Source organism: Lepus europaeus, chromosome 6 (genome assembly GCF_033115175.1).
Source record: "Lepus europaeus isolate LE1 chromosome 6, mLepTim1.pri, whole genome shotgun sequence".
Lineage (NCBI taxonomy): Eukaryota > Metazoa > Chordata > Mammalia > Lagomorpha > Leporidae > Lepus > Lepus europaeus.
In genome coordinates, this window is record NC_084832.1 from 72,336,378 (window position 1) to 72,351,719 (window position 15,342).

At 35.0% G+C, this 15,342-nt stretch overlaps 1 protein-coding gene across 5 annotated transcripts in view; it reads right to left on the reverse strand.

The window, feature by feature from the left end:
• Positions 1 to 15,342, reverse strand: part of NBEA (neurobeachin) — a 731,002-nt gene that overhangs the window by 456,109 nt on the left and 259,551 nt on the right. For all 5 annotated transcript variants that reach the window (XM_062194378.1, XM_062194375.1, XM_062194377.1 and 2 more), the window contains exon 30: positions 4,975 to 5,413. In XM_062194378.1, the coding sequence (XP_062050362.1) occupies positions 4,975 to 5,413 (439 nt within the window). The remainder of the gene's footprint in view (positions 1 to 4,974; positions 5,414 to 15,342) is intronic.

The window sequence follows — 15,342 nt, forward strand, 5'->3', positions numbered from 1 at the left end:
TTATTTACCCAGAATTTCCATCTTTATCATGAAAACTAATATTAAAAACTAATGAAATTAAAAGGAACACATTAAGTTAAAGCCTACCCTCAGGTTTAAAAATAAAAAATTTATGTATAATGTTTTTTAGTCTTATATTATTTACAAAATATGTTTTATTTCAGAAATAGTCTTTTTAATAGAATGAAACTTTCAGAAGCAAGGATTAAAATTTTGAGGAAAAATACTAGCAATTAATTTGAACAGAATTGACTGTAAAAATAAAAAAACCTAAAATACAAAATATATAAGATTTTTGTTAGCTAAAGAAACAGCATAATTGCAAGCTTTATGTCACATGCCAGATTTAATATAATTCCTAAAAATATATTAACAGTTAAAATGCCCAGAGAAGCACACTGCCCTTTGCTTGCTTTATTTTCTGTCTTTTATTCAAATGAAGGAGGATATCAGAAAAGTCTTAAAATTTAAGAAAAAGCCAAATCACAGATAGATAGTAAATCCTCAAAAGATGAAAAGCATGTAGATATAAAGGATTAAAATTTTAGTATAAAAGATAGGGTAAGAATTAACTGGTTGTTTCAGAGAAAAGTAGTACCCCCAGCTTGAAATCACACAGTTGTTAATACAAGAAAAATAACAGCCCAGCGATATTTAATAAATTGTAGGTCTATATAGAAATTTATCTAGAGAGATAGTATTATTGGAGAACCCTGCACTTTGATTTATAAATTATAAGATGAGATTATTGAGTTTTTCTGTTAGAAATAACATCATCATAAATTATTTCTTTTTACGTGATAGTAATAGAATTCCAAAAAACTATTACAGTTTCCTAACTGTATTTTCTCTCTGTACACAGTGTGTCCTCAATATAGAATGGTATTAGAATAACTCAAGCATTTTGACACTTCATAAATACATAGTAGTTAGGAGCACTCAGTACAATCAAGGAAATATGTGGAAATATGCACATAGGAATGGAGAAAATGAAAACAAAAAGGTTCTGTACTTTATATAGATAAAACCATTTATATGGTATTGTTCATATAGTCTGTTTAAAAATTTATTTTAATACTAAAAGACAAAAAAGCATTTACTTAGTTAACTGTAATCATTTCTAACATTTGATATTGCAATGTACTTAATAAAAATCATACAAACTTCAAAGTACTGAAATTAATCATTGTTACATCTTAATTGGTAAAAAAAAAAAAACCTATGTAGAAAACAAATAAATGCCACATGGATCATATCCATTGTTTTAGAAAGCTATTTCTAAATATACAATATGGAATATAAAGAATACATAATTAGCATGTTTGTAATACAATTAATAAACAATTAACTGACAAAAGTAACGCCTATGTGGTTTCCATTGGGCAACACAGGATTATTATGAAGTATGACTCAGTTACAAAGAACAGAGCATCTGAGTTTATATCCAAAGACAAAAATTTTAGAAAAATGCATTATTGGTTAAGACCCACACTAATTCTGTGTTTAAAACTAGTAGCTTTCAGGACTTTCATTCTAAAGCTTGTCATTGTGGATATGATTTTCAAGAAATTCAATCTGATGTTAAAAGACATGTCATAACTTGGCTTTCAGACTTCAGTGCTTCAGAAATATGTTTGTATACCTCATAATGTAATTATAACTACCTTAAGACAGATAACGCAAATGCTAGCAATACACTGGAAATAATAATTGAAAAATGCAGTGGTCCAGAAGCACTTGTGGGGTTGGTGTCTCCGAAAAGCTGCTCAAAGCTTCAGAGTTTGAAGTTAAATTTTTGATGTTGTCACTCTCAATCTATTGAATGGCTGACAGACAATCAAACCCGTCTGGCTGGCTGGCAGCTCATTTTGCTGGCAGGTGGCAAACAATTAGACACACCAATTTGTGCCTCCTGATGACATTAAAGCATGAAACTAAGTTGTATGCAGGGCCTAGTGATTTGTGTGAAAGCATTTCAAAAATAATACTCTTTGCCGTGGCAACTCATTTCAGACTGCCACCTCCCATTATGGCTTTGAGCAGTGAAGACGACAGACTTGAGTTACGTGCAGTGCAAGGCCGCTTCTGTTCAATCCGTCATCAGCGCCCCCTGAGACCTCAATCCCCTCCTTTCATCAATATCACCTCATCATTTACATTTGATAGTACTTGAGCTACTGCATATATTAACTACACTGGAGACCCTTTTCCTAAAAAGAACTGAAATATGCTTTGTGCTCTTCCATTTCATTTCTACTTACGCAATTTAGAATAATGATTCTACTTGCATTGCGTTTTGCACAAATGCTACCAGGAAAAAATGGAAAGTTCTTTCCTTTTAAGCAATATTCTCAAAAGTGAGAGTAGCTAGCACTCAGGTGATTTCTTTGTTAAGTTTTAATGAAAAAAATTAATTCTAACAGTAATCCAAATCATAACAAAAACAAAAATATTTTACTTAAGCTTTATTTCATTGGCCTCTCATGAACAAATCACAACAATTCTCTGTACTCACTGTTTGTCTATTAACAATATTTAAAGATACAATTGAAAACAAAATGGAATCCAAAACTTTAATGACTCTAAATTAAATTATTTTTATAGAAATCTATTTATAGAAATAGATTTATAGATATAGAGAAGTACTTGTACTTACACGCATATGTTTAAACAAACTCATAAACACATATTATGGGAACAAAAAGCAATGTGTGAAACCGAGCACATCACTGTGAAATGGCATAAGGGATATCCAAGGGATACTCACTGTATGAATGAATAACCACACATAATACTAACATGAACTATACTTTTAAAAGAGTAGTATTTTCCTACATGTTCTCCCTTTTTGTCAACTTTTGAAAACTTTGGATGCATCCTTTCTTTTATGACAATAACTTGCAAATATCTTACCTCTCTAAGTTGATAGAAGAAAAATGATTTTATTCATCTTTATACCCCACATGATAACTAGTGCCATGTATATGTTAACAACAAATGTTCAGAAATATCTGTAAAACATTGGTTGAATTGATGATACGGAACTTTTTAAGTTATATTTGTCTATGCAAAGGGTAACTTAACCTAATTGAAAAGGTTTTACTGCCAAATCTCTACCCCTAAACTCTAAAAAATATGATTGTTTTTCGTTAGAACAAAGCAGTTTGGCTATTTCAGAGAAAAAAACATGGAACAAATTTTGACTATATACGTATTTTGAAATTCCAGTTTAAAAATGATTTGATTTCCTAACTTGATTTTGTCATTCTAAAAAAAAAAAAAGCCTAATTGTTTATCAATAACTTCCTAAATGTATAAAATTACTATAAGAAAATGTGCATAAACATCAATAACAAGGGTGGTAGAACAATACATCCTTCAGTTTATACATTAACATGAAAACATAATTTGGAATATGCATCAATTCTAGTGGTCAAACATAAATAATGCTGTTAGTAATTAGTGAGTACAAAAAATATTTTCCAATGTTGTACATTTTTAAATAGTGGATATATTACATACAAGGGTTTTCTGATACGAAAATATTTTGCTTCTATAAACTATCATTTTTATTGTATGTGTACTTGAACAGAAAAAAATTATTAGCTCTTCCTAAAAAAACTACTTGTTGACTTAACTGAATGCAGATACACAGCTTGTGTTATAATTAGGTCAGAATTACATGTCAAAATGCCTTTCAATAATATTTACTTTCAAATACATTCCCCAAAATTTGGCTTTTAAATTGAGAATGGAAATACTATTTAAAAAGATACCACAGTTTCATTTTTTTCTATTTAAAACTGAAATTTTAAAGTGAGTTATTTAATCTCTACCAATTATTATGGCATAGTATAATGAATTTTAGATCATCAATAAAAACTCTGTGTGTCTCCTCCTTGATTTTTAATTTTTTTTTTATTTTTTAAAGATTATTTATTTGCAAGCCAGAGTTACACATAGAGGAGAGGCACAGAGAGAGAGAGAGAGAGAGAGAGAGAGAGAGAGAGAGAGGAGAGAGGTCTTCCATCTGCTGGTTCACTCCCCAATTGGCTGCAAGGGCCGGAGCTGCACCAATCCGAACCCAGGAGCCAGGAGCTTTTTCTGGGTCTCCCACGTGAGTGGGTGAAGGGGCCCAAGGACTTGGGCCATCTTCTACTGCTATCTCAGGTCATAGCAGAGAGCTGGATTGGAAGTGGAGCAGCCAGGTCTCGAACCAGCGCCCATATGGGATGCTGGCGCCTCAGGCCAGGGCATTAACCCATTGTGCTACAGCGCTAGCCCCCTCCTCCCAGATTTTCTTAAAAAAATATTTTTTTATTTGAGAGGTAGAGGGTTTGGGAGAAGAGAAAGCGAGACAAATAGAGAGAGGGAGAGAGAGAGATACAGACCCATCTCTTATTGACTCTGTAAATGCCCACAGTAGCCAGAATGGGTCAGGGCTGAACTCAAGAGCAGGGTACTCAATCTAGGTTTATTGTGCGGGGGGTTAGCAACCCAGCTATTTGAGACATTTCCGCTGTCACCCAGGGTCTGCATTAACAGGAAGCTGGAATTAGGAGTTGTAGCTGCAGATTGAACCAAGGTATTTGAATGCATGATATGGGTATCCTAATATGCATTTAATTTCTAGGCCAAATATCTGCCCTTCCCTGTTCCCCATTTTATACATAAAACTAACCAAAGAGAAGAATGACTTCCCAAGGTACTTTAGCACTTCAATGATGGACAATAACCCAAATTCAGATTACCCTATTTCTAATTCAACATGTTATTGATCATTTCATATGAGACTACCTTTTTGAGATGTATTATAAAAATAACTTATTAGATCAATCACGTTGAGTAGTCACTTTGATAAGAATCTGTATTAATAAATATAATTTTTGGAGAACTTCCTAATATTTTTAAGTTAACAGTGCCTAATTTTATTTCTACATATAGAACACCTTAAATAAAAAGTTCAGTACCTACCTGTCAAAGGAATGAAACTGCATAGGAAGAATAGCTTGCGCTTCTCTCTTCAATGCTGGATCTGGGTATGGGATAGGTTCAGGGCCACATTCTGCAATTTCCACTGGGGCAGCCACAAGACTTTTCAATATTTCTTTGACATTGATGCCTTTGGTTTGACTTATGCTAGATATGGATGGTGCAGGCTTCAATAATTCATTGGGATTTTCAGTTAAGCTCTCCTGTGATTTCTTTACTTCAGATGACAAAGTGGATAAGAGTTCACTCATGGCATCAGGACCTGCACTAGGCTCTAATTCTGCCCCATTCAGGATGCTAGCCACCTGCTCTTCTCCAATCCCTGAATCTGTATGAGGAATTGAACTTTCTAGCTGAATATCTTCACCAGGGGTTGGTGCTTCCTTTTCCTTTATAGTGTCAGGAAATGCAGCTGGTGTTTCTATAATGAAAAACATAGGTTTTAAAAACTTCCCATGTGAAAATCTTGTATTACTAATAAAATGTTCTTAGAATAAACACAAATAAAAGCTGTATGAAACTCAAAATGTGCTAACTGGTTGTGCATAAAACAATTAAGTTAAATCATACCATCTATATACACTTGTCATTTTGCTTAATAAGCATCAAAATACTCCTTTTTTTCATAAATCATCTAGCATTTTAAAATTATATCTTTGAAAGCATCAGAAAATTATGCCGTTGAAAGCATCAGGAACCAATTTTTGGAACAAGCTTACAATAAATAATTACATGATGTTCACTTTTTATTCTTTCATTATTAGCTATCATTCAGGCAACAGAAATCCTTATTCTTCACCATCATTTTACTTAAAAAATATGAAGCAATTTTATAATTTCTTTGGTGCTTCAATAAATATGGAAATTCTGAAAATACTGAAACTGGCTGAAAACACCATTTTAAAATTACATATAAAGTATATAAAATAAGGAAGAATTTGAAACATGCAAAGTACATAAAAATTAATTCAAAATGATAAATACTTTAGTTAGGAAGTAATGCTCCTCTAGAGTTAGTCTTGTGTGCCTTTAGGGGTAATTATTTAGGAATACTAATCATGCTCATTATTTGTGAATAAATACAAATTTCAGTTTTATAATTGAATCAGAAACATAAATACGATATGAGACATATATTTACTATTATCAATTAAAATACATGAAATTAAAAACATCTTAAAATGTCAAACCCCTTGGGGCCGGCGCTGTGGCATAGCGGGTAAAGCCACTGCCTGCAGTGCCGGCATCCCATATGGGTGCTGGTTCCAGTCTTGGCTGACCCACTTCTGATCCAGCTTTCTGCAGTGACCTGGGAAAGCAGTAGAAGATAGCCCAGGTTCTTGGGCCCCTGTACCGCATGGGAGACCTGGAAGAGGCTCCTTGCTTCATATCGGCACAGCTCTGTCCATTGCAGCCAACTGGGGAGTGAACCAGTGGAAGACACCTCTCTCTCTCTGACTCTCCTCTCTCTGTGTAACTCTGACTTCCAAATAAATAAATAAATCTTTTAAAAAATGTCAAATTCCTACAAAACTTGTTAAGCCAAGGCAAAATAATGAAGTTCTTCATATAATAAAATGTTTTTTAATTCCAACAGTTTTTCCTCTTATAAGACTAATTTTATTTCTTTAAAAAGTAGAGTGATAAAGAACAAAAGAAATCTTCCATATACTGGTGCCTTCATTCCCCAAATAGCCACAACAACTAGGGCTGGGCCAGACTGAAGCCAGGAGCCAGAACTCCATCTGGATTCTCCCACATGGGTGGCAGAGGTCCAAGTACTTAGGCTGCCACCTGCTGCCTTCCCAGGTACAAGAGCAAGGAACTGGATGGGAAGATAGATGCTCTGACATAGGATGCCAGAGTTACAATCAGCAGCTTAACCAGCTGCACAGCGCTGGCCCCCATACAATAAAAAGTTACCAAGCTCAAATGATCACCTTGAAAAGTGTATCTAAAAATAATGGGTATAATAATAATCATCAAATTAAAGTCATTTTGAAAAAAGAAGTACTTTTAAATGCTATATATAAATAATATGTATATCCTACAGAAAGTAAAAACACAGTAAATGTTAGCTATCCTTATTATCTTTGCTCATACTTAAGTTTATATTTTGTAAAATAAGCACATATGAAATTGTTCTGAAAATTTTAAATCTATAGCTTCATTAAAACTTTCTTAGTTTTTTGTTTTTTTGAAAGGGTTATTAGGATAATAAATCAGGAGACTGACCAACACAGGAACAGGCTATCGTGATGTAAGCAAGATATTTCATAAAACCTTTTGTGAGGGGCAACACTGGTGGGATAGTGGGTTAAGCTCCTTCTTGAGATGTCCACTTTCCATATTGGAGTACTGTTCAATGGAAGCAGTTGCTGGCATTTGGGGAATGAACCAGTGAATGGAATAAGCCCCTCCCCCACACACTTTCTAATTTTTTTACATATGTATTTAATTATTTGAAAGTCAGAGTTACAGAGAAAGAAAGAGAGAGAGAGAGAGAGAGAGAGAAATTGGCAGAGAGAGAGAGTGATCTTTCAGCCACTGGTACACTCTTCAAATGGCTGCAACGGCCAGAGCTGGGCAAAGTCCAAAGCTAGGAGCCAAGAGCTTCTTTCGGGTCTCCCAAGTGGGTACAGGGGCCCAAAGATTTGGGACGTCTTCCATGGCTTCCCCAGGTACATTTGCAGGGAGGTGGATCGGGAGTGGAGTGGCTGGGACTCGAACCAGCACCCATATAGGATACTGGAGCCACAGGTGGCAGCTTTACCTGCCTTGCCACATTGTTGACTCCCCTTTCTCTTTCAAATAAATAAATAAAATGTTTAAAAATCATCTTGTGAGTGCTTGCTTCAGCAAATCATATACTAAAAAGCTTTTTGTGAAATCACTAGTAAAAACACAGAGAAGTGTTGTTTTAATGATACTACTGAATTACAATTTCCTGAAAGTTTATACAAAAATGTACTAATGAGTTAAAGATAATATAAACTGATTTGCTTAGTAACAGTTTTGATTCTTGATCCTGGCTAGTTACTTTGATAATCTGTTGAATGTAGATTAGTGGCATGGCATTCTAACTTACTTAGGATGTGAAAGATTAATTTCAGAATAATTTTGACAAATTTTCAAAGGAAAAGAGACCTGAGATGCTTACATTTCAGTTTCTTTTGAAATTTGCCAAAGTTATTGTTTTCTCTTTTGATTCTCCTTTTTTATTCAAATGGAATTAAAATGATATATTAATGTATTTACAATAATATTCCAGTCCATATGAATATATGTGCTAATATTCATGTAAATGAACAAAAACTATATACCAGTCAAAATGCAGTCTGGTATGGGTAGCTTTCCTCATGTTTATCAAATAGGTTTAATTTTAATTGTTTGCTAACTTGGTCAAGAATGCTACACCTGAAAGAATAAAAAATTAGGTTTTTAATATTATAATGTTAACACTAAATGATCAATATAAAAAATAGGGCAGATATATTCTCTATTGTTTCCAAAATTAAAATAAGTCCTTATAGGTTTGAGAAGATAATCTTAGTAATGCTAAACAAAGCACTACAGAAGAAAATAGGTAGGAAGTAAAGACAACAAAACATCTCAGCAATTTTTATAAAAGTTTAAGACTTAAAGTAGAATAATAGCTTTAGAAGTAAGAGGGAGGGGAAGAATCAAGACATTCCCAGAATATCTAACTTAATTTAATAAAGAATGATCACGTGCCACTAATTGAGAAAGGAAGAAAAGGAGATTTTTTGCCCCCTGGAGACTAAAGAATTAAATTTTATATCACCGAGTGAGCAGATTCTCTGGATTGTTTATGTATCTGTAAATCAAGAGAACAGCAGGCATATAATTGAGACCATTCAAACTGAAGCAATAGGAGAAAATTTGTAAGTGGATGAAATAACCTAGAACATAGAATGAGAAGATAGCTGAGGCAGCCATCTCCACTAACAAAGATACCAGTGAATTTAACATGCATTTCCATCTACTAATTCTATACTTTTGGAGAGAAAACACTGGCAGAAAATTATCAAAGAGAATTAAATAGCAATGGTCACTATCTATGACACTAGGACAGGGAATGTAAAGGAAGAAACAAAATAACAACAACATGGGCCAACTTTTCCTACAGCGTTTACTTTTAAAAGGCATACAGTTAAGTCTAGCATTTACTCTCAATGCAGTTGATTTATACATCTGACCTAGAGTTTTGGCTTTACACTGATACAATGTCTAGACATATTTATTTATGGTGTATTTTGTATTAACAGTTAATATTAAAAGTTAAAACTTGTTATGTTGCAAATGTAAATATTTTAATAACAAAATATCTAAGAATTAAACTCTTTCATTTAGTATTTACAAGATACCACATTCAAAGATTTTTTAGAACAACCATATCCTTCTTTGCCTTTCTGATCAACTGGCGCTCAATAGGCAGTAAAATATATTACTCACTAACTAGATATGTGGAATTTCAATTTAAATGTTAAATTCTTTATTATAAAATGAAATGAAAAGTTGATTAATACCAAGTATTAAAAATTTTCAAATAGTTCATCTGTATATTTATACAGCAGTAAAAAAATCAATTATATTTTTGTTGACACTGATAAAATAATAATTTCAAAAGGAAGCTGTAATTTTAGTACAGGTTGAGCATCCCTATCACAAAAATCCCATACTCAAAATCTTTCAAAATCTTGAACTTTTTGAGGATGAACATGATGCCACAAGTAGAAAATTCTACACAACTTCATGTGATAGGTCACATTCCAAGCTAAGGAACACTAAAAATATGGTATAAAATTGGCTTCTGGTTGAGGACCAGCATTGTAGCACAGCAGGTCAAACTGCAGGTTACAGTGCCAACATCCCTTATCAGAGTGCTAGTTTGAGTCCCGGCTACTTTGCTTCCATTCCAGCTAACTGCTAATGTACATGGGAAGGCAGAACTTAGCTCAAGTATTTGGGCTTCTACCAACTATGTGGGAAACCTGGATAGAGTTCTGGAATCCTGGCTTCAGGCTGGCCCAGCCCTGGCTACTGATGCCATTAGGGGAATGAACTACCAGACGGAAGATCACTGTCTCTCACTCTCTCTCAGTCACTCTGCCTTTCAAATAAATAAATAAAGCTTTTTAAAAAATTTCCTCTAGGCTATGTGTTAAGGTGTACTTAAAACATAAGTGAATTTTGTGTTTGGGTTTTAGTCATCTCCACAAGATCTCTCTCACTCTCTCTCTCTCTCTCTCTCTCTCTCTGTATATATATATATATATATATATATATATACACATATATATACACACATATATACATATATATATATATATACACAAACACACACACATACATACAACATACACACACATTCAAATTTATGATACGGCCGGCGCCGCGGCTCACTAGGCTAATCCTCCGCCTTGCGGCGCCAGCACACCGGGTTCTAGTCCCGGTCGGGGCACCGATCCTGTCCCGGTTGCCCCTCTTCCAGGCCAGCTCTCTGCTGTGGCCAGGGAGTGCAGTGGAGGATGGCCCAAGTGCTTGGGCCCTGCACCCCATGGGAGACCAGGAGAAGCACCTGGCTCCTGCCATCGGATCAGCGCAGTGCGCCGGCCGCAGCGCGCTACCGCGGCGGCCATTGGAGGGTGAACCAACGGCAAAAAGGAAGACCTTTCTCTCTGTCTCTCTCTCACTGTCCACTCTGCCTGTCAAAAAAAAAAAAAAATTATGATACGTGAAAAAATCCAAAATTCAAAACATTTTTGGTCTCAAGCATTTCAGATAAAGGGTACTCAATTTTCTTCTCAGTAAAAATTTTCAGATATGAATATGCTTCAATAAGTTCATGGAAAATGGAATTATAAACTGTTTATACTTGTGCAAAATTTTTTAAACTTATGCATTGTTTTAGCATAGTATTAATTTTCACATACTTTGTGAAGTAATCTTGTGTTTTGTAAAGCATACCCTGTGCAAATTATATAAATATAAAAAGTAAATTCTAATGGAAAATTATATATCAATTGCAAATAAAAATGCGATCATTAGTCAAAAAATTCATTTTCATTTTTCATCATATTTAAACATCTATCACAGAACATGCTATCAGTATGCAGCATCAACTTCAGGTTAGATCATTTAAGTTCCCAGAAAACTTCTTTGTAACATTAAAGTACTTTAAGTATTCAACCCAGTGACTTCCATAGTAACTGCATCGGTGCAGGTTATATTAATGACAGCAAGCTTCTAAGTTCCCAGTAGTTCTCATCAGTTTCTGTATGTAGGTGCACAAAACAGAAACATTAGACTGAGCAATCTTAACATTCTCAGAAACAGGCAGTTGGATGCCAGATGCCTCTTTTTTTAATAGTCTTTATAACTGAACCTAATGAGTTTATCTAATACATTTTGGAAAACATATAGGGTTAAGTTAAGCAAATGACATGATGTGTACATGGGAACCACAGTATCACATTCCTTCCTCCAAAAATCATATTTTACAGTGATTAATGAAGTGTGTTGATATTTTTTGCATATTCAAGTACTAAAATTGGTGTTTTTCCAAATTCCCTAAAATAAGGAACACCATTAATGAAACATATAGATCCTTGTTAGCACAGTACTAAAATTTATATTGTTTTTAAATGTCAATAATTAAGCAAAATAAATCACTGTAGCTTAAACTAAAACATAAAAAGCTATAAGTAATTAATGTAATTGTATGTTTATTTTAAATCTCTAAATGCAAAATTAATTTAGTTTTATAAAAAATAACCTTAATATAAAGAGGCTAGAAGCCACACACAAGGATTTAAAATCAATATAAGTTTATTTTACACAAAGGCTGCAATGTTTGCCTTTTTTTTTTTTTTGGTACACTAAATGTATGAAGATAATACAACTCAGGAATCCATATTATTTCTAAAGTATATTCTCATAATAAACATGATGGTAGTTGAGAAGATACTCTTTAGCACAAAGAAACATCAACAACTGTTTTGACTATACTGCAATTAAGTATGGGTCTCTTTTAGTTTATCCTATTTTGGGTACATTGAGTCCTGTAAAAATGCATATTTCTATCAACTGTGGGGAGTTTTCAGCCTAATGTTTTTTCAAGTATTTTTTCTGACCCTATCTTTGTCTGTCCTCTAGATTGCCACTATATGTGTGTTGATTCACTTAATGGTGTTCCACAGGTTTGTGAGGCTCTGTTCACTTTCCTTCACGCCTTTGTTGCTGTTATTCCTCAGTCTAGATAACTGACCTATCTTCAATATTCTGATTCTTCTGCCAACTCAAATCAGCTGAAACCTCTAGTGAATTTTTCATGTTAGCTATTGTTTTCCAACTCCAGAACTTGCAGTTGGCCCTTTGCTATATTCTTTGTTGTTATTCTCTATTTGGTGAAACATCATATTCATATTTTAAATTCATTTTAATTTTTTAAAAACTTTTAAAATTGGCATCAAAAATAGTACATATTTACAGAACACTGTGTGCTTTTTTTTTTTTTTTTTTTTTTTTTTTGACAGGCAGAGTTAGTGAGAGAGAGAGACAGAGAGAAAGGTCTTCCTTCCGTTGGTTCACCCCCTAATGGTCACTCCAGCCTGTGCACTGCGCCTATCCGAAGCCAGGAGCCAGCTTCCTCCTGGTTTCCCATGCGGGTGCAGGGCCCAAGCACTTGGGCCATCCTCCACTGCCTTTCCAGGCCACAGCAGAGAGCTGGACTGGAAGAGAAGCAACTGGGACAGAATCCGGTGCCCCAACTGGGACTAGAACCTGGGGAACTGGAGCCGCAGGCGGAGGATTAACCTAGTGAGCCTCAGCGCCGGCCTGTGTGCTGTTCTAATAAATGTACACATTCTGCAATGTTCAAATCATGATAAGCACATCTGTCTCCTCAATATTTGCACTTTTTGTAGCTTTTTGGAAATATGCATCATATTATCAGTTTAGTTTTCTTACTATGCAATCGGACAGGAGAACTTACATCTTCCATCTAATTTTTTTTTTTTAATTTTTTGACAGGCAGAGTGGACAACAGTGAGAGAGAGAGACAGAGAGAAAGGTCTTCCTTTGCCGTTGGTTCACCCTCCAATGGCCGCCGCGGCTGGTGCACTGCGGCCGGCGTACCGCGCTGATCTGAAGGCAGGAGCCAGGTGCTTCTCCTGGTCTCCCATGCGGGTGCAGGGCCCAAGGACTTGGGCCATCCTCCACTGCACTTCCGGGCCACAGCAGAGAGCTGGCCTGGAAGAGGGGCAACCGGGACAGAATCTGGTGCTCCGACCGGGACTAGAACCCGCGGTGCCGGCACAGCAAGGTGGAGGATTAGTCTATTGAGCAGCGGCGCCGGCTGTCTTCCATCTAATTTTAACTTAGTATCCACTGACTAAACTTTCCTGATTTCTCTCTTTCCTGCACACTTTAAATTCTTTAGAAAATTTTTCTTTTACTAATTTCATTAAATGTATAACAGCTGATTGAAAGTGTTTATCTAGGAAGACCAATATCTGGGTTTCTTAGATGCACTTTCTATCAGCTGTTTCCCCCACCCTATGTGATCACATTTTTTTGTTTCTTTGCTTGTTTTATAATTTTTGTTGAGAAGTGGACATTTTAAATAATAAGTATCAATCTTGAAAATGAGACACTTCCCACTGTTTGTGTTGTACTGTTTGTTTATTGGCTTTCCTGAAAATCATTTTTCATCATTGCAGCCACTTAAGCCTCTGCTCAGTTAAGCTAGTTATCAGCTTACGATTGGAGCAATACTGCCTTCAATGCCTTAAACTCATAAATCTTCAATCCCTTGTCAGAGAGTTGTGCGAGGCGGCAGGGAGAGGATGCTTGCAAAGTTACTACAGTTCAACATTTTTCTTCAGTCTGCAATTCGTTTTATGCAGGGCCTCAAGGTCAGCCATAGATGAGATAACTAATGCTTTCTTAGGTCCTTTCTGGGCCTAAGTATTGCCCCAGAAGTATGGATATTTAACTCACCGATTCTATATTTTTAAAGATTCATTCATGCATTCATTCACTCATTCATTCAGAAGTCAATCTCTCATTCATTCATTTGAAAATCAGAATTACAGAGAGAAAGAGAGAGACTGAGGCAGAGATCTTCCATCTGCTGGCTCACTCCCCAGCTGGTCATTAAGGCCCAGGCTAGCCCAGTTCAAAGCCAAGAGCTTCATCTTGTGCCATCTTTTGCTGCTTTTCTCAGGCCATTAGCAGGGAGCTGGTTTGGAAGTGGAACAGTTGGGACACAGATCAGCATCCATATGGGATGTCAGAGTCACAGGCAGCAGCTGTACCCGTTACATCCCAATGTCAGCTTCTCTCAGATCTTAAATGAAGGTTTTTGGCAAGGGTCTTTTTTGCCCAAAAAGCATTGCCACTTCAGGCAGTTGTCATTTTAGAAATATTAGTGATGATCTTTCACAAACACTTTAGAAATAGAGCTTTTCTCATCAAGCTCTGGATCGAGTCATATAATGACTATGAATGCAGGGAGGGAACTTCCAGAAAGGTCAAATATCTACAATGTTCTAGGGATGGGACTTTCTAAGGAACTCCAAACCTTATCTGTTGTTTTCTAATAGCTGCTAGATTACTGGTTTTTAGATACCATGGTTCTTTGGCATCTGTGTTTTAAGGGTGCCACAGAGCTGGGGACAGGTAGATAGCTATGGGCTAGATTAAACCATTATAAAGCATAATGTTCTCATAAAGACTTTGCAGTTTTTATGACATTAATACCCTTTTGACTGTTATAAGTATTGGCTTATTTTCCAAAAAACTGAAAAAGTTGATCTTGACAACGTTTACTAGTGGGTCAACTGCTTTTTTGAAGTGTTTAGAAGATCCATAGTATATCATTCTTCTGAAAACTGTAACCAATTTAGGTTTAAAACTAAACTTTAGTTTCAATTTTTATATTTTCAATTTATTATTAATTAAAATTTATAAAATGTTCATATATACATTTTTGTCTTTGCTCTTGCCCAAGTAATTTATTAATACATCAGACTCTCAGGGTCACAACAAATGCATGATAAAACTACAACACAGTCCTCTCAATTCTCATGTTAATGTGATATTAATACAAAGAGAACAGATTCAATGTAGTTCATTGCTAAAATTCTAAGACTATATGTTTTTAACTATTCTTTTCTTCTCAATGGACAACAGTACAACTCTTATTGAAATGCATTAAGCATTTTTCTTTTTTGTTGATGTGTGAACATTAATTTGATCTTTTTTAATTTATTTACATAAGATGAACTAATTTCATGTATTTCATATATACAGATTTAAGAATAT